Source organism: Rhinoraja longicauda, chromosome 21, assembly GCF_053455715.1.
Source record: "Rhinoraja longicauda isolate Sanriku21f chromosome 21, sRhiLon1.1, whole genome shotgun sequence".
In the NCBI taxonomy this organism is placed as follows: domain Eukaryota; kingdom Metazoa; phylum Chordata; class Chondrichthyes; order Rajiformes; family Arhynchobatidae; genus Rhinoraja; species Rhinoraja longicauda.
The window spans coordinates 18587099-18607186 of NC_135973.1; the positions used below are offsets into that span (position 1 = coordinate 18587099).

General features: G+C 52.9%; 1 protein-coding gene across 7 annotated transcripts in view; it reads right to left on the reverse strand.

Annotated features, from left to right (window-relative positions):
- The window catches only part of LOC144603986 (ankyrin repeat and fibronectin type-III domain-containing protein 1-like), a 183412-nt gene that overhangs the window by 32907 nt on the left and 130417 nt on the right, over positions 1-20088 (reverse strand). For all 7 annotated transcript variants that reach the window (XM_078417931.1, XM_078417933.1, XM_078417932.1 and 4 more), the window contains 4 exons: positions 11324-11525; positions 6622-6832; positions 4847-5041; positions 2690-2803 (listed from right to left, as the gene is read on the reverse strand). In XM_078417931.1, the coding sequence (XP_078274057.1) occupies positions 2690-2803; positions 4847-5041; positions 6622-6832; positions 11324-11525 (722 nt within the window). The remainder of the gene's footprint in view (positions 1-2689; positions 2804-4846; positions 5042-6621; positions 6833-11323; positions 11526-20088) is intronic.

A 20088-nucleotide genomic window follows, 5' to 3' on the forward strand; every position in this document is an offset into this window, starting at 1 on the left:
GCAAGAATATCCTTCCTCAAATTTGGAGACCAAAACTGCACACAGTACTCCAGGTGCGGTCTCACCAGGGCCCGGTACAACTGTAGAAGGACCTCTTTGCTCCTATACTCAACTCCTCTTGTTACGAAGGCCAACATTCCATTGGCTTTCTTCACTGCCTGCTGTACCTGCATGCTTCCTTTCATTGACTGATGCACTAGGACACCCAGATCTCGTTGAACTCCCCCTCCTCCTAACTTGACACCATTCAGATAATAATCTGCCTTTCTATTCTTACTTCCAAAGTGAATAACCTCACACTTATCTACATTAAACTGCATCTGCCATGTATCCGCCCACTCACACAACCTGTCCAAGTCACCCTGCAGCCTTATTGCATCTTCCTCACAATTCACACTACCCCCCAACTTAGTATCATCTGCAAATTTGCTAATGGTACTTTTAATCCCTTCGTCTAAGTCATTAATGTATATCGTAAATAGCTGGGGTCCCAGCACCGAACCTTGCGGTACCCCACTGGTCACTGCCTGCCATTCCGAAAGGGACCCATTTATCCCCACTCTTTGCTTTCTGTCTGTCAACCAATTTTCTATCCATGTCAGTACCCTACCCCCAATACCATGTGCCCTAATTTTGCCCACTAATCTCCTATGTGGGACCTTGTCGAAGGCTTTCTGAAAGTCGAGGTACACCACATCCACTGACTCTCCCTTGTCAATTTTCCTAGTTACATCCTCAAAAAATTCCAGTAGATTTGTCAAGCATGATTTCCCCTTCGTAAATCCATGCTGACTCGGAATGATCCCGTTACTGCTATCCAAATGCTCAGCAATTTCGTCTTTTATAATTGACTCCAGCATCTTCCCCACCACTGATGTCAGACTAACTGGTCTATAATTCCCCGTTTTCTCTCTCCCTCCTTTCTTAAAAAGTGGGATAACATTTGCTATCCTCCAATCCACAGGAACTGATCCTGAATCTATAGAACATTGAAAAATGATCTCCAATGCTTCCACTATTTCTAGAGCCACCTCCTTAAGTACTCTGGGATGCAGACCATCAGGCCCTGGGGATTTATCAGCCTTCAGTCCCATCAGTCTACCCAAAACCATTTCCTGCCTAATGTGGATTTCCTTCAGTTCCTCCATCACCCTAGGTTCTCCGGCCCCTAGAACATTTGGGAGATTGTGTGTATCTTCCTCAGTGAAGACAGATCCAAAGTAACGGTTTAACTCGTCTGCCATTTCTTTGTTCCCCATAATAAATTCCCCTGCTTCTGTCTTCAAAGGACCCACATTTGCCTTGACTATTTTTTTCCTCTTCACGTACCTAAAAAAACTTTTGCTATCCTCCTTTATATTATTGGCTAGTTTACCCTCGTACCTCATCTTTTCTCCCCGTATTGCCTTTTTAGTTAACTTTTGTTGCTCTTTAAAAGAGTCCCAATCCTCTGTCTTCCCACTCTTCTTTGCTATGTTATACTTCCTCTCCTTAATTTTTATGCTGTCCCTGACTTCCCTCGTCAGCCACAGGTGTCTCTTACTCCCCTTAGAATCTTTCCACCTCTTTGGAATAAATTGATCCTGCAACCTCTGCATTATTCCCAGGAATACCTGCCATTGCTGTTCTACCGTCTTCCCTGCTAGGGCCTCCTTCCAATCAATTTTGGCCAGCTCCCGCCTCATGCCTCTGTAATCCCCTTTGCTATACTGTAATACCGACACTTCCGATTTTCCCTTCTGCCTTTCCATTTGCAGAGTAAAACTTATCATGTTGTGATCACTGCCTCCTAATGGCTCTTTTACCTCTAGTCCCCTTATCAGATCAGGATCATTACACAACACTAAATCCAGAATTGCCTTCTCCCTGGTAGGCTCCAGTACAAGCTGTTCTAAGAATCCATCTCGAAGGCACTCTACAAACTCTCTTTCCTGGGGTCCATTTCCAACCTGATTTTCCCAGTCTACCTGCATGTTGAAATCTCCCATAACCACAGTAGCATTACATTTTTGACACGCCAATTTTATCTCCTGATTCAACTTGCACCCTATGTCGAGGCTACTGTTTGGGGGCCTATAGATAACTCCCATTAGGGTCTTTTTACCCTTACAATTTCTCATTTCTATCCATACTGATTCAACATCTCCTGATTCTATGTCACCCCTTGCAAGGGAATGAATATCATTCCTTACCATCAGAGCAACCCCACCCCCTCTGCCCACCTGTCTGTCTTTTCTATACGTTGTGTACCCCTGGATATTCAGTTCCCAGCCCTGGTCCTCTTGTAACCATGTCTCAGTGATCCCTACAACATCATACTTGCCCATGACTAACTGAGCCTCAAGCTCATCCACTTTATTTTTTATACTACGCGCATTTAAGTACAACACTTTAACTTCTGTATTTACCTCCTCTCTCACATCGTTCACAATTGGCCCTGCCCTTAATTTCTTTTCCGCTCTAGAACTTCTGTTCCCATTCTTCCGAGAGTCTTTTGCAATATCTCCTGTATTCCCTTTTACCTCATCTTCATATTCACAATTTGTTAACCCCTCCCCCCCACTACTTAGTTTAAAGCCACAGGTTTGTTCGTTTTTGTTTTGAAATAAAGTATTTGTAATTTTTAAAAGTTATTTTAAAGGGTCCGACATCGAGTGAACCTCCCTCTGCACCAGACCACACGGCTTACCTTTGTACATTGTGACCACGGCGGAGTTGATGCTGAGCGGTTCCTGGAAGGTCACGAGGAGCGAGGTGCTGCCTGCCACGGACAGCCGGACCTTGGCTGGGGCATCGGGGACCTCTGTGGAGTGAGCACATGCAGGTGGGACCACGTGCTGAGCTCGGAGCCCCCTGGGTCTGAGGGAGGTGGACAGGGGGAGCGAGGACCAAGAACGAACAAGGCAGGGAGATCAGAGAGGCTCACTGAGCATGGGTCAGACTGGTCACTCCATCAGAGGGAACAGCGCTGGAAACATTCTGCTGGTCAGGCAGCATCTGTGCAGAGAGTAACTGTGTACAGGATCTTTCATCAGAGGTGGCCAGTTCTGTCACAGGCTGGTCATCTGAAACCATTGAACTTCATGACCCAGGGGACCTGGATGGGAGATGACGTGCTGGTCCTGAACTTACGGTGGCTTCAGAGTAGCAGTTGATGAGATGGAAGGCAGAGCGGATGGTGCGGGGATGGGGGGGGGGGGGGGGGGGAAGGAGATGAGCTGGAGCGGCAGAGGTCAGTTGGCTCAGGGTTCCCTTGCGACTGTGTACCCAACCCCAACCAGTGTTTGGTTTCTCGGCTACGGAGGAGATCCCATCGTGAGCCTTGAATATACAACACCAGATCAGAAGAAATGCTCAACAATCCCCATGGCAATGTGGTTAACGTGGTTGGTAAGTTAGCGGTTGACACCAGAACTGGTAGTAGATTGAACAGTGAAGAAGGTTGTCAAAGATGACAGCAGCATCTAGATGAACTAGGGAGACGGGCCAAGGGATGGCCAGTGGAATTTAACTCAGATAACTGCAAGGTTTTGCATTTTTGGAAGTTTAACTAGGGGAGGTCTGACCTGGTAAATTGTAGGAGCCTGGAGATTGTTGACATAACAGAGGTAAATAAAATCATGAGGGATGTGAATAAGATGGACGGTCACAGTCTATCTCCTAGTGTAGGGGAGGCTAATGTCAGAGGGCATAGGTTTAAGGTGAGAGGGGAAAGATTTAATGGGAACCTGAGAAGCAACCTTTTCACTCAGAGGGTGATGGGTGCATGGAATGAGCTGCCAAACGAGGGAGTTTTGGCAGATACTATAACAACATTTTAAACATATTTGGACAGGCATATGGATATGAAAGGTTTAGAGGGATATGGCCCAAGGCCAGAAACGTGGGACCAGTGTAGATGGTGTGTGTGTGTGTATATGGGCAGTGTGTGTGTGTGTGGGCAGTAGGTGTGTGTGGGCCGTGTATGTGTGTGGGCAGTGTGTGTGTGTATGTATGTGCATATGTATTTGTGTGTGTGCACGTGCGTGTGGGCAGTGTGTACGTGTGTGTGTGTGGGCAGTGTGTGCGTGTGCATGTGTGTGGGCAGTGTGTGTGTGTGTGTGTGTGTGCAGACAGTGTGTGTGTGTGTGTGTGTGTGCGTGTGTGTGCGTGTGTGTGTGTGTGTGTGTGTGTGTGTGTGTGTGTGTGTGTGTGTGTGTGCGTGTGTGTGTGGGCAGTGTGTGTGTGTGGACCCAGATCGAGGCTGTTGATAGGCATTTGGTCTGACTGGTGCCAGGAGAGTGGCAGAAGGGGGGAGTGTGGGAGGGGGGAGTGTGGGAGGGGGTGTGGGAGGGGGGAGTGTGGGAGGGGGGAGTGTGGGAGGAGGGAGTGTGGGAGGAGGGAGTGTGGGAGGGGGGAGTGTGGGAGGGGGGAGTGTGGGAGGAGGGAGTGTGGGAGGAGGGAGTGTGGGAGGGGGGAGTGTGGGAGGGGGGAGTGTGGGAGGGGGGAGTGTGGGAGGGGGGAGTGTGGGAGGGGTTGTGTGGGAGGGGGGAGTGTGGGAGGGGGTGTGGGAGGGGGGAGTGTGGGAGGGGGGAGTGTGGGAGGGGTTGTGTGGGAGGGGGGAGTGTGGGAGGGGGGAGTGTGGGAGGGGGGAGTGTGGGAGGGGGGAGTGTGGGAGGGGGAGTGTGGGAGGGGGGAGTGTGGGAGGGGGGAGTGTGGGAGGGGGGAGTGTGGGAGGGGAGGGTGCGGGAGGGGGTAGTGGAGGAAGAGGGGAGGGTGAGGGAGGACGGGAGTGTACGGAGGGTGCTGGGGGAGAGGGTAGCACTGGCGCTGGGCAGGGAGTGGCCGCTGTGATGGTGAGACTCACCGGCGTGCTCGAAGCCAGTCTTCATGCGTTTGAAGAGCCGGCTGTGCCAGTCCCAGGCCTTCAGCTCCTTCTCCTTCTCCGTGCAGTCGGGGCTGGGTGCCTGGTTCAGCACCTGGGCCGCCAGCTCGCTCAGCCGCTGCTCCGAGTCCCGCACCAGCCTGGACAGGTGCATTGCCCGGCTCTCCAGGCTAACAACTGCACAGACAGCCTGTGTTAGTGCGGACAACTCACCATGGTCTGGCCAAACGCAGAGCGCCCACCATACGCCCACTTAAACATCACCCACAGAGTGAAGCTCCCCCCACACCGGCCCAACACACACTCTCTGGGACAGACACAGAGTGAAAACTTCCCTCCCATATCGATCTACCTCGCCCAGGTCGGCTGGTAAAGAGGGGAGTAGTGCTTTTTGGATTACCAGTGAAACTGAAATTTTTCGGATGGAAGAAGCCTTCGGAGCTGCAATTTCGACAGGCAAGATCGACATGGACATTCGTGTTTACCTGGAGAATGCTCCTTTTGTTGCTTTTCTGGACACTCGTTAATTAGACTGTTCATTAAATGTTGGAATACGATGTTTACAGCGGCAACAGCCGTAAGACTTTGATTTATTACCGAAAATTTTTGTCGAGCCACTCATCGAAGATGGCAGCCACTCAGAGCTACGTGGCCATTGAGCCTCAACCACTGTTTGGGTTGATGACAGTTTTCATAGTAAAATGTGAACAGGTGGTGGCCCTGGGGGACTGCTCCTCAGGTTTTGGCTCATTTCAGCCCAACACTTCTGAACGTTTGCAAATTGCTAATTGGCAGTTTGCTCTTTTCCGTGCTTGTAACAGTGACTGTTTTAACAGTTTGACGACTGGGATGTAATGATTCACAGTGACAGCAGTGAGATTTTGATTTATAAACCTTTGATAACTTTTCTTGAGCCGCTCTTCCTATTTGGTCACCCAGTACGGAGTGGGGAGGGACAGTCACTGGGGGAGGATTCTCCCTGGAGGTTTGCCCCGTGGGACTGGCCGCGGTGGCCATTCATGGGTCCAGGCAGCGGGCAGTCGAGGGTCCTGCCCAAATCGACTGCCTGACCCTCTTCCCTGCCCCTGCCTGCGGGTCCCTGGAGAAGGAACACGCGGTGCTCACGAGGATTCTGGAGGCCGTCCGTGAACGCTAGTCACCGCGGGGGGGGGGGGGGGGGGGACGGGGGTGACCAGTGCATCGTGCTTATGGATTTTGATATTTGATTTGATAATTGATTGATTGATGTTTGTAAACTGCTATGTGACAGTATTGATCTTTCCAGTGGCTGGAATCTGTATTCTGAAGTAGTCTGAAGAAGGGTCTCGGGATGCAGGGGTGGGGGAGGGGAGCAGAGCAGGGGGGATGGTAGGGAGGGGTACTCGGATGGGGGCGGGGGGTGGGGTACAGGGGTGTGGGTAGGGGAAGGAGCAGGGGGGTGGGACGGAGGGGTGCAGGGGTGGGGGGAGGGGGCAGAGCGGGGGGGTGGGGGGAGGGGGGCAGAGCGGGGGGGGTGGGAGTTAGGGGTGGGGGGCAGAGCAGGGGGGTGAGAGGGAGGGGTGCAGGGGTGGGGGCGGGGGGTGGGGTACAGGGGTGGGGGAGGGGGGCAGAGCAGGGGGGTGGGAGGGAGGGGTACTCGGATGGGGGCGGGGGGTGGGGTACAGGGGTGGGGGTAGGGGAAGGTGCAGGGGGGTGGGATGGAGGGGTGCAGGGCTGGTGGGGGGGGGGGGTGGGGTGCTGCAGCAGAGGCCACTCACAGTGGGGGCTTTCCTTGGCGCCAGCCTGCAGCAGCAGCTTGGCCATGGGCACGTTGTTGGTCATGATGGCGATGTCGAGGGGTGTCAGGCCCTCACTGTTCGGGGTGCTGAGGTCCAGCTCGTCGGGGGTGTACAGCTTCAGCAGCATCTGCACCGTGTCCAGGTCCTGCTGCTCCACTGCCTCAAACACCGCCTCACTGCCCTGGAGGTTCTGCAGGAGCAAGCACACGGTTCCCCTCAGCCTATTTCCGCATCAACACTCCTGGCACCACTGCATTGCAATGGCTGCCCGCTAAGTCCACTCCACTCCCCTCTGGTGCCGTCCCTGGTCTGGGAACCCTCACTCTGGACACAGCCCACGGTTTCCCGGCACCCTGACCAGTCCCACCCTGTCCATGCCCACCCTGACCCAGTCCCACCCTGACCAGTCCCACCCTGTCCATGCCCACCCTGACCCAGTCCCACCCTGACCAGTCCCACCCTGTCCATGCCCACCCTGACCCAGTCCCACCCTGACCCAGTCCCACCCTGACCAGTCCCACCCTGTCCATGCCCACCCTGACCCAGTCCCACCCTGACCCAGTCCCACCCTGTCCATGCCCACCCTGACCCAGTCCCACCCTGACCCAGTCCCACCCTGTCCATGCCCACCCTGACCCAGTCCCACCCTGACCCAGTCCCACCCTGTCCATGCCCACCCTGACCCAGTCCCACCCTGACACAGTCCCACCCTGTCCATGCCCACCCTGATCCAGTCCCACCCTGGCCCAGTCCCACCCTGATCCAGTCCCACCCTGGCCCAGTCCCACCCTGACACAGTCCCACCTTAACCCAGTCCCAACCTGGCCCAGTCCCACCCTGACCCTGTCCCACCCTGTCCATGCTCACCCTGATCCAGTCCCACCCTGACCCAGTCCCACCCTGATCCAGTCCCACCCTGACCCAGTCCCACCCTGACCCAGTCCCACCCTGGCCCAGTCCCACCCTGATCCAGTCCCACCCTGGCCCAGTCCCACCCTGACCCAGTCCCACCCTGTCCATGCCCACCCTGATCCAGTCCCACCCTGACCCAGTCCCACCCTGACCCAGTCCCACCCTGGCCCAATCCCACCCTGACCCTGTCCCACCCTGGCCCAGTCCCACCCTGGCCCAGTCCCTCCCTGGCCCAGTCCCACCCTGGCCCAGCAACATGCTGGTCAAATCTCCGCCATTGCCGCTGGGAAGGCCAGCACAAAGACTGGCAGCGTGGATAGGGAGGAACATTGGCAAAGCAGCATCTAGACTTGTCGGAAATTTGAGCAGAGAATTTAATCCGAGCAAGTAAGAGGCACGCTCTTTGGGAGGTCAAATGTAAGGGGAAAGTATACAGTTAATGGCAAGACTCTGTACATAGATTTACAGAGGGGTCTTGGGGTCCAAGTCCATAACTGCCTGAAAGTGGCAAAACAAGTAAATAGAGTGGTAAAGAAGGCGTATGGTATGCTTGCTTTCATAGGTGAGGGCATTGAGTGTTTGAGACAGGATGTCATGATGCAGTTTTATAGGACTTTGGTCAGGCCACATTTAGAATATTGTGTGCTGTTCTGGTCGCCCCATTGCAGGAAGGATGTGGAGGCTTTGGAGAGGGTGCAGAAGGCGTTTACCAGAATGCTGTCTGGATAAGTGGGTATTAGCAACAGGGAGCGAATGGACAGCCCTGGCCCATTCCCACCCTGATCCATTCCTGACCATTCCCATCCTGGTCATTCACACAATGGCCATTCTCACCCTGTCCATGCCCACCTTGGCCCAATCCCACCCTGGCCCAATCCCACCCTGGCCCAGTCCCACCCTGGCCCAGTCCCATGCTGGTTATTCACACCATGTCCATCTCCACCCTGGCCCAGTCCCACCCTGGCCATGCCCACCCTGGCCCAGTCCCACCCTGGCCTAATCCCACCCTGACCCAGTCCCACCCTGGCCATTCCCACCCTGGCCCAGTCCAACCCTGGCCCAATCCCACCCTGGCCCAGTCCCACCCAGTCCATCTCCACCCTGGCCCAGTCCCACCCTGGCCATTCCCACCCTGGCCCAGTCCCACCCTGGTCATTCCCACCCTGGCCCAGTCCCACCCTGGCCCAGTCCCACCCTGGCCCAATCCCACCCTGACCCAGTCCCACCCTGTCCATCTCCACCCTGGCCCATTCCCACCCTGACCCAGTCCCACCCTGGCCCAGTCCCACCCTGGCCCAGTCCCACCCTGGCCCATTCCCACCCTGACCCAGTCCCACCCTGGTCATTCCCACCCTGGTCATTCCCACCCTGGCCCAGTCCCACCCAGTCCATCTCCACCCTGGCCCAGTCACACCCTGGCCATTCCCACCCTGGCCCAGTCCCACCCTGGCCCAGTCCCACCCAGTCCATCTCCATCCTGGCCCATTCCCACCCTGGCCCAGTCCCACCCTGATCATTCCCACCCTGGCCCAATCCCCCACCCTGGCCATTCCCACCCTGGCAATTCCCACCCTGGCCATTCCATGGCAGCCTTGGTCCAGGCTCAGGCTCTGCCCTTGTATCTGTTCCGCTGCTGATGCCTGTGTGCTAACTGCCTGCACATGGTCAGAGTTTGCTTGGGCACCGTGTACAGATGTGACCATTAATACACAACCAGCACTTCCAATCAGAATTTCATCAGGTTTTCCAGTGGTTTACATTTGTATATGGAACACAGTAAATATATCACCAACTCCAACATCTCATCTAATACTCCCAGCACAGGGACACCACAGGTCAGAGTGAAGCTCCCTCTACACTGTCCCATCACATACTCCCAGGGTCAGGAACGCTGTGTCTCAGTACAAAGCAGATCCCTTTGTCAGTTGTTTCCACGCCCCTGACTTTGGGTCTGTTCACCAGTCGGTGTACCGCTGGTCAGTGGGTCAAGTAACTCATTCAGCAGGACGGTCCCCTGGGGATGTTTACATGTCGTGTGTGGGGCCAGTGTGGCACGGTCTCTGTGGATGGCTGACCGTCTAATCTGCTTTAGAGAAGAGAAGTGTTTAATGCCCTTTATCCTGGGATATTTTTTAAAGGGATTTGGGATTACTCCCAGATCAGCATTGTTCCAATGTTAGCACTGTTGGCTTGTGACACTGCGAGTTCAGCAGTCTATGGTTGCTGCCACTGTTCTGGGCAACTTTGTCCACGAAGCTGAACAGGTTATTGTACAGTCCATACTTTCCCCTAGTAGAACACAGAGTGCTGGAGTAGCTCAGCGGATCCGGCAGCATCTCTGGAGAAGGTGGAAAGGGGACGTGTCAGTTCCACACCCTTCTTCGGACTGATGAGAATGGGGCAGAGCAAGCTGGGAATGAGCTGGGGGTGGGGCACAGCCTGGCAAGTGTCAGTCAGGGTATGTCCCCCCCCTACAGTGACAGACTGAATGCCCTCACAGGCAGCCATTCGCCAGCACTGAATCCCTCTGCACTACCTGATCCTGATCTTTGGCTTTCCTTGTGCTTTTGTACGGACGATTCAGTTTAGTTTAGTTTATTACTGTCACGTGTACCGAGGTACAGGGAAAAGCTTTTTTGTTCCGTGTTATCCAGTCAGCGGAAAGACTTTCCATGATTACAATCAATCCGTCCACAGTGTACAGATACAGGATAAAGGGAATAACGTTCAGTGCAAGATAAAATCTGGTAAAGTCCGATAAAAGATGGTCCGAGGGTGCGAGGAACTTGGTATTTTAGCACGACAACACGCAAAACAGTGTTTCTCTGTATCTTGCAACATGTCACGATTATAAACAATTCGGATACCAGGTAAGAGCATTCTGTGCTTTGCATGGGAGATGGAATCACTCTCAGCAGTGAAGAACAGCAGCATACATGAGCTCACACGCTCCGCCTGACACGTCAGAACCAAAGGGAACTGAGCCTTTGTCAGCAGGAGCCCCGGCTGCAGCAATGAGGTGAAGTGCTGGAATTGCAGTGCTGCAGCTGCAGTGTTGCATCTAGAATGCAGCTGCAGATAATGGGTTGCAGTGTCGCGGCTGCAGTGATGTAATTGCAGTGCTACAGTTAACAATACACCACAGGAACAGGCCCTTTGGCCCACAATGTCTCTGCAGACTTCAGTTAAACTAATCTCCTCTGCCTGCACATGATCCACGCCCCTCCATTCTCTGCATGTCCATGGACCTATCTAAAAGTTTCTAAAATGTCACCATCATATCTGCCTCCACCATCACCCCTGGCAGCTGTTCCACCCACCCACCCACCACTCTCTGTATAAAAACTTGTCCCACACATCTTTAAACGTTTGCCCCACCCACCCTAAAGCTATGCCCTCTAGTCTTTGATATTTCCACCCAGAGAAAATAGTTCTAAATGTCTACCCTATCTCTGCTTCTCATCATTTTATATACTTCCATCAGATCCCTAGGCCTTCAACGCTCGAGAGGAAACGATCCAAGTTGGTCCAACCTCTCCCAATAGTTAATACCCTTTAACCCAGGCAGTGTTGTAAACCTCTCCAAGGCCTCCACATCCAGTTGGAGTGTGGCTGTAGAGCATGTCGCGGTGTTGGAGCTGCACTGCTGCCGTTGCAGTGTTGCAGTCAGAGTGGAGTTACACAGGATGAGGTACATTGATGCAGGGCAGGGCATGCAGGGGTGCCAGGGACAGAGCAGGTGGTTATGGAGACGTGCTCAGCTGCTTACCAAGCCAGACCTGCGCTGCTTGTTTTTTTCATTCCTTCCCATTAAGCTTGGCTCGTCGAAGGAGGTGTAATTGACCTTGAACTTGCCCGAGAGGTTCCTGTAGAGCCTCTTGGCCGCGCTGGGAGAAGCTGGAGACACCAGCCTCCTGCTGTGAGCCAGCTGGAGATCCCGCACCTGCTGATTCATCCTGGGCGATGAGGACCTGACGGGAGAGGACATGGTTACTGCTGCATACACTCACCGCCGACCCTCGCCATGGCCCAGTGACCTCCCCACCGTCGGCTCAGCCTCAGCACGCCAGGCCTGGGGGTTCTCCACCCCCCCCTCACGATGGCCACAGTTTAGCACCAGACCGGCCGTTCTCCATGGGCTGCTAATCTGTGTGTTACCCCTCCCTGTACACTAACCCCTCCGCTTGCCTGTGCACCGTAATATCGCAGTAACACCATCCCTACACCATAACCCCCCTACACCATCACCCCCCTACACCATAACCCTCCTCCCGCTCACGACGGCCCACAGCTCAGCACCAGAACCAGATGTACCTCGGCCTCCAGATCATCGTAACCCTCGCATTACAGTAACCCTTCCCTACACCGTACCCCACCGCGTACAATAACCCTCCCCTACTCCATAACCCCCCTACACCATAACCCCCCTACACCATCACCCCCCTACACCATCACCCCCCTTCACCATAACCCCCCTACACCATAACCCCCCTACACCATAACCCCCCTACACCATAACCCCCCTACACCATAACCCCCCTACACCATATCCCCCTACACCATAACCCCCTACACCATAACCCCCCTACACCATAACCCCCCTACACCATAACCCCCCTACACCATAACCCCCCTACGCCATAACCCTCCTACACCATAACCCCCTACACCATAACCCCCCTACACCATAATCCCCCTACACCATAACCCCCCTACACCATACCCCCCTACACCATACCCCCTACACCATAACCCCCCTTCACCATAACCCCCTACACCATAACCATAACCCCCCTACACCATAACCCCCCTACACCATAACCCCCCTACGCCATAACCCTCCTACACCATAACCCCCTACACCATAACCCCCCTACACCATAATCCCCCTACACCATAACCCCCTACACCATAACCCCCTACACCATAACCCCCTACACCATAACCCCCTACACAATAACCCCCTACACCATAACCCCCTATACCATAACCATAACCCCTCTAAACCATAACCCCCTATACCATAACCATAACCCCCCTACACCATAACCCCCCTACACCATAACCCCCCTACACCATAACCCCCCTACACCATAACCCCCCTACACCATAACCCCCCTACACCATAACCCCCCTACACCATAACCCCCCTACACCATAACCCCCCTACACCATAACCCCCCTACACCATAACCCCCTCCCTCCGCCATATCCCCACTGAACACTGTAACGCCTTCAAGCACCGTAACCCATACATACACTGTAACCCTTCCCTCCACCATTTGAATTGAATGCTTTGTCACATCTGCCAAGTCACAGTGAAATTCTTTGCTTGCCTACCCAAGGTATGCAAATGGTCGCCCATAAAGGGCGATTACAAAGTTACAAATTCCTCCCCCCACCACAGTTCCCCCTTTGTTCTTCCCCCCTTGCCCTCCCCTCTCCCTCACGGCGCCCCCCCCCCCATTCCGGGTCCTCCTTCGTTCCTTCCCTCGGCAGCGGCGCCCTCACTTCCATGTGTCCATCCTTGTTTGTCGGTCGGCGCCATCATTGATCGCCGCACTGACCTCTCCATTAACGCTGCTTGGTCCTGTCTGGACGCCTTCCTACACCGTAACCCCCTCCCTGCCCCGTCATGCCTTCCTACACCATAACCCATCCATTCACCACAACCGGAGGTGGCCATTTGGCCCACATCCTTGCTGGCCCTTCACTAAGATGGCATCGACTCTCCCACCTCAGCGCCATATCCCGGCCGTGATTCCTCTGATGATCCGCAGCCTGGGGTGTCTGAGCCGTGGGGACCGGGCACTGGTGAGGGCTGGAGGTTCACAGCCCTGGGGTGATGCAGCTGCTGCCAGCTCGTCCTCTGCTCGTCCTCCGTCCCCGCTGCCTCTGCTGTCGATCTGCCCGACCTTCAACGTTTCACCAAAGTCACATCCTCAACGTTAAACTCAATGTCCTGCCCTCTCTCCCTGTCCTGACGTGGCCACAACCATCCCTGGAACCAGCCGGCTGCCGAGGGGAGGAGACCAGCGATCCCACCCCCCCCCCCCCCCCCAGGCTACAGAGAGGAACAGTGGAGCATCTGGGTGCCAGGGCTGGGAGACGGGCGATGACAGGACGGCATGTTAATTATACATGGCTGCGGCCCTGACTCACTGAGTGCGTCAGCAGTGCCAGCTGTGTGTGCGCCGTGCCCAGCGCCCGCTCCCCCTCACACAGGCAGTGACGTTCCTCCACACCCTCTCCACACAAAGCAACACACCGTGGTGACAAGGGAACCTCCAACAATCCCAGACCCAACCCTCCCCCCCCCCCCCACCCCGTCCCCCACACCAGACCCCTGCTCCACACCCCAGACCAACGACTGATCTCCTCGCAGAGTGGGGAACTGGCCTGGCGTCAGGCGGCCTTTGACCGAGAAGCTGAGATCCATGGGCATCGAGGAGAAACACTGCGGCCAGGGTCACCTCTCGTACACAGGGAAGAGGCTGCGGGAGTTGGAGGCTGATCCAGTCTAGTACATCCTTGATGGTGGGACACAGGTGGACAGGGTGGTGAAGAAGGCGTTTGGCACACTGACCATCAATGGTCAGGGCAACGAGTACAGGGCATGAGACTGACCCTCTGCTGCCTCTTCGGGACTGGATCCCTTCTTAGTTTAGTTCAGATTAGAGATACAGCGTGGAAGCAGGCCCTTCGGCCCACCGAGTCCGCACTGACCAGCGATCCTCGCACACTAATACTATCCTACACACACTAGGGAACATTTACAATTTTACCGAGCCAATTAGCCTACAAACGTCTTTGGAGTGTGGGAGGAAACTGGAGCTCCCGGAGAAACCCCATGCAGGTCATGTGGAGAACGTACAAACTCCATACAGACAGCACCCAGAGTCAGGATGGAACCTGGGTCTCCGGTGCTGTCAGACAGTAACTCCACCCCTGCACCACAGTGCTGCCCATTACACATTCCCTCTCCAGCCTACCTGGGCCCTCTGACATTTCCCCCCTCACCTCTGGCCCACCCTCGTTGCCAGTGACAGAGGTTGACCCTGACTCTGAGATGTTTATCAAACAGCAGAGTCCCAGCACCGACCCAGGAACGCCGCAACATTGCAATCTCATCGTGAAGAACCATGCTCTTTCCCATCCCAGCTCCCAGCCTGAGCTGGATTATCATCATTGCTGCTACCAAGCCTGCGATCCCAGCATCTGGCCATCCTGGGAGATCCATTAGCCACTGGCATTTAGACGCAGAGTCACAGAGTCACACAGCACGGAAATAGGACCTTTGGCCCAACCCCTCCACGACGATCAAGATGCCCCATCTACACCTCCCACTTTGCTCCGTTTGGCCCATATCTCTCCTGTATCCTGTCCAAATGTCTATTTTATTGTAGAAAGTGTCTCTGACCCATTCATTTAAAGAGTACGATTGCTCAATATATCTGAGCAGAGTGCTCATTCACAGAACTCAGGCATCCCTGTCAATAACAGGTTAGGGTGGCGTGAGGCTTGTTCTGTCAGAGAGCCTGCATCTCCACTGCAACTCCTCATGTCCCAGACAATACAGCACAGGAACAGGCCCTTCACACCACAATGTCTGTGCTGAACATAATGTCAAAAGCGACCTTTATCTGTCTGCATATAATCCATGTCTCTCTATTCCCTGCGTATCCATGTGCCTATCCAAAAGTCTCTTAAATGCAACTATCGTATCTGCCTCCACCACCCACCACAGCATGTTGTAGACCCCCACCACTATCTGTGCAAAAAGCTTGGCCTGCACATCTCCTATAAACTATGCCCCCTCACCTTAAAGCCGTGCCCTCTAGTCTTTGACATTCCCACCCTGGGAAAGAGGTTCTGACTTACTACACTTTCAATGCCTCTCATAGTTCTCTATATTTCTATCAGGTCTCCCCTCAGCCTCCAGCGTTCCAGAGAAATCAACCCATGTCTGTCCAAATTCTCCCTGGAGCTGAAATCCCCTAGTCTAGGCATCATTGTGTGGGACAATTATTGACCCCACACTGAGCTAAACCTCAGACAGATCGCATTGTCCATGAACACAAATCTCCAGCTCAGGTCTTGAGGGAAAGGCACCGCATTGGGAAGATGCTGACTCGGTGACACAGGCTGGAAGGGGGAACCATTTGGATGGGTTGCTATAGCAACTATAACATCTCCATCAGATCTTTCACTGTATGAATAACATCACAAACTCCATGAGAAACGTTTAGAGTAAGTGACAACGCCGGTCTCAGCTGTAGCTGTGACCCGAGCCCTGCCTGTAGTGACCCTAGCCCTGCCTGTTGTGCCCTTGCTGTGGGTGTGTGGTGACACTAGTCCTGCCTACCTGCCTGTACTGACCTTAGCCCTGCCTGTAGTGACCCTACACCTGCCTGTTGTGCCCTTGCTGTGGATGTGTGGTGACACTAGTCCTGCCTACCTGCCTATACTGACCTTAGCCCTGCCTGTACTGACCTTAGCCCTGCCTGTAGTGACCCTACACCTGCCTGTACTGACCTTAGCCCTGCCTGTAGTGACCCTACACCTGCCTGTTGTGCCCTTGCTGTGGGTGTGTGGTGACACTAGTCCTGCCTACCTGCCTATACTGACCTTAGCTCTGCCTGTACTGACCTTAGCCCTGCCTGTAGTGACCTTAGCTCTGCCTGTACTGACCTTAGCCCTGCCTGTTGTGCCCTTGCTGTGGGTGTGTGGTGACACTAGTCCTGCCTACCTGCCTGTACTGACCTTAGCCCTGCCTGTACTGACCTTAGCCCTGCCTGTATTGACCTTAGCCCTGCCTGTAGTGACCCTAGCCCTGCCTAGCAAATTTGCAGATGACACAAAGCTGGGTGGCATTGTGAACTGTGAGGAGGATGCTATGAGGATACAGGGTGACTTGGACAGGTTGTGTGAGTGGGCAGATGCATGGCAGATGCAGTTTAATGTGGATAAATGTGAGGTTATCCACTTTGGTGGTAAGAACAGGAAGGCAGATTATTATCTGAATGGTGTCAAGTTAGGAAAAGGGGAAATACAAAGAGATCTGGGTGTCCTTGTTCATCAGTCACTGAAAGTAAGCATGCAGGTACAGCACGCAGTGAAGAAAGCTAATGGCATGTTGGCCTTCATGACAAGAGGAGTTCAGTATAGAAGCAAAGAGGTCCTTCTGCAGTTGTACAGGGCTCTAGTGAGACCACACCTGGAGTACTGTGTGCAGTTTTGGTCTTCAAATTTGAGGAAGGACATTCTTGCTATTGAGGGAGTGCAGCGTAGGTTCACTAGGTTAATTCCCGGAATGGCGGGACTGTCGTATGTTGAAAGGCTGGAGCAACTGGGCTTGTATACACTGGAATTTAGAAGAATGAGAGGGGATCTTATTGAAACATATGATTATTAAGGGATTGGACCCGCTAGAGGCAGGAAACATGTTTCCGATTTTGGGGGAGTCCAGAACCAGGGGCCACAGTTTAAGAATAATGGGTAGGCCATTTAGAACGGAGATGAGGAAAAACTTTTTCAGAGAGTTGTGAATCTGTGGAATTCTCTGCCTCAGAAGGCAGTGGAGGCCAATCCTCTGGATGCTTTCAAGAGAGAGCTACACAGAGCTCTTAATGATAGCGGAGTCAGGGGAAGAGGGCAGGAGCGGGGTACTGATTGTGAATGATCAGCAATGATCACATTCAGTCTGAAGAAGGGTCTCGACCCAAAACGTCACCCATGACTGCCTGACCTGCTGAGTTACTCCAGCACTTTGTGATACCTGTTAATGAGTGAGATCCATTCAGACTGGAGTGGTTGGACACAGTACAGCTCAGGATGGGCCCCTCGGCCCACAACGTTTCTGCTAAACATGATGCCAAGTTAAATGGATCTACTCTGCCTGCACGTGATCCATATTCCTCCATTCCCTGCATATCCATGTGCCTATCCAAAAGCCTATTAAATGCCACTTTCGTATCTGCCTCCACCACCACCCCTGTCATTGCGTTCCAGGCCCCACCGCTGTGCAAATTGTCCTGCACATCTCCATTAAAATATCCACCTCTCAACTTATAGCTATGCCCTCTCGTGTTGGACATTTCTACCCTGAGAAAAAGGTTCTGACTGTCTACCCCAACTACGGCTCTCATCATTTTATATACCTCTATCAAGTATGTTTATGTTAAGTTTTATGTATTTTTATGTCTTGTTGCTTTTTTTTTGTATGGCTGTATGGTAATTTGCATATCACGGTACCTTAATTGGTACACGTGACAATAAAAGACCTTTGAAACCTTTGAAGTATCCCCTCAACCACCGATGTTCCAGTGAAAACAATCTGTCTATCCAACCTCTCCAAGCAGCTGAAAGCCTCCAATCCAGGCAGCATTTCTAGTAAATCTAAGCACCCTTTCCAAAGCCTCCACATCCTTCCTGTAATGGGGCGACCAGAACTTCATGCAATACTCAAAATGCAGCCTAACCAAAGTCCTAGAGAGCTGCACATGACTTCCGGACTCTTATATTCAATGTTCTTAGCAATAAAGGCAAGCATACCATACACCTTCTTTAACACCTTATCTACTTGTGCTGCCATCTTCAGTGATCTATGAACTGGATTCCAAGATCCCACTTCATTGCTGTTTAAGGTCTTGTGGAGTTACAGCTCACCTAACAGACTTGACTACAGCTGACTGTAGTAGCTGCTGGACTGATGGTAGCTGCTCCCAGTCACTTGTGAAGCATTGTGTGCACCACATTTGTGACACCGCACCTTGTATCTGGGATGCAACACAGCGTGAGATTTGCCCGTGTGAACTTGGACACGTGATTTAGCTTCTACTGGTCTCCTGGTTCGGGTGCTTCTGAGTCATAAGCATCAACATTGCTCTCTCGAGGCTCAGCCCTGCTCCACCATTCGGAACGGCCCAAGCATGAAGAGGCGTACAGCACACAACAGGCCCTTCGCCCACCACATCCATGCCGGCCATTGTATCCGTTTACACTAATCCCAAGTAACTATTAACAAGTAACGAGGACTTGTGACTGGTGATTGATGGTCGGTGTAGGCTCGGTGGGCCGAAGGGCCTGTTTCTATGCTGCATCTCCAAACTAAACTAAAACTAGGGAGAGCAAAGAAGAGACAAGAAGTGGCAGCAGTGGGCAAGGTTAAGGAAAATCCCAAAGCGTTTGATGTTAATAAGAGGAGTGAGGAGGGCCCATGGGGGACCAAAGGTGTGGAGTTGGAGGATGTCGACAGTGTGTGGAGTTGGAGGATGTCGACAAGGTCTGAATGGACAGGGAACATTGTCGGTGAGACTGGAAACTGCAGATACTGCAATCTCGAGCAAAACACAAACCATTAGAGGTTCACCAGCATCTGTGGAGCGGATAGACAAGTGACATTTCATGTTGGGACCCTTAATATAGACTGAAAGGACATTGTCAGGTATCTAAGACCAAAGGCACTAATTTAAGGTGAGGTGTAAGAGGTTTAGATGGATCCTGACAAAGTGTTTTTTCACCCAGTGCTTGGAGTCTGGACATTGCCTGAGGGAGGGGGGGTTGGGGAGCCATAGACCCTCACAATGACTAAGAGGTTTGAATCGTAAGGCACAGTAGAATGCAGACCATATGGACCAAATACTTTTTTTCTTTGGAGCGTAGGAGACGTTATTGAGGTGCACGAGATTATGAGGGGCATGGATAAAGTGAACATTCACAGCCTTAGCTTAGAGGATTCTAAATCTAGAGGGCACAGGCTTTAGGTGAAAGGGGAGATATTTAAGAGGGACCCCAGGGCAACCTTCACTCAGAGGGTAGTTGGTATCTGGAATGAGCTGCCAGAGGAAGCGATAGACAGGGATACTATTATGACTTTTAAAAGACATTTAGATAGATGTATGGATAGGACAGGTTTAGAAGGGCCTGGGCCAATTACGGGCAAATGGGACTACCCCTGTATGCCAAATTGATCAGTATTAAAAACGTGGGCCGAAAGGCCTGTTTCTAGGTTGTACAGCTCTATGATTCCAGATGAGCTTCTGAATCACTGAGACAGAGAAGGCAACAGATCCAGCACTGGTGAATGGGATTGGTATGGATGGGTCAGCATGGATAGGATGGGATGAAGGGCTGAGTTCTCTATCTATAACACTTGATGACTCTATCTACAGGACAGAGTCTCTCCATCCATCAAGTCAACCGCAGAACAGCCTCTTGCTTTGACCCAACTCAGCTACTGAAACATCACTGCAGGGAGAGACTGCCCGGAGTGCAATCATGTTTGAAGTTCACTTTTATTTATTCTTTGGCTGAGGTTTTGTAATCTGTTGTTTAAAGGGTTCAATTAACAGCGTCTGCTTGCATGTGCGATTCATTTGTTGGCTGCCACGCAGCTGTGAAATTTTACTGACTTCATAAAAGGAGAGAATAGCGTTGAGCTATTGCCCCACACACGTTCTGTGGACAGCCAGAGCCACATCTGCAACCACTTCCACCGTAAACACCCCTCATGGCCCAGCAACCATCCCCGCA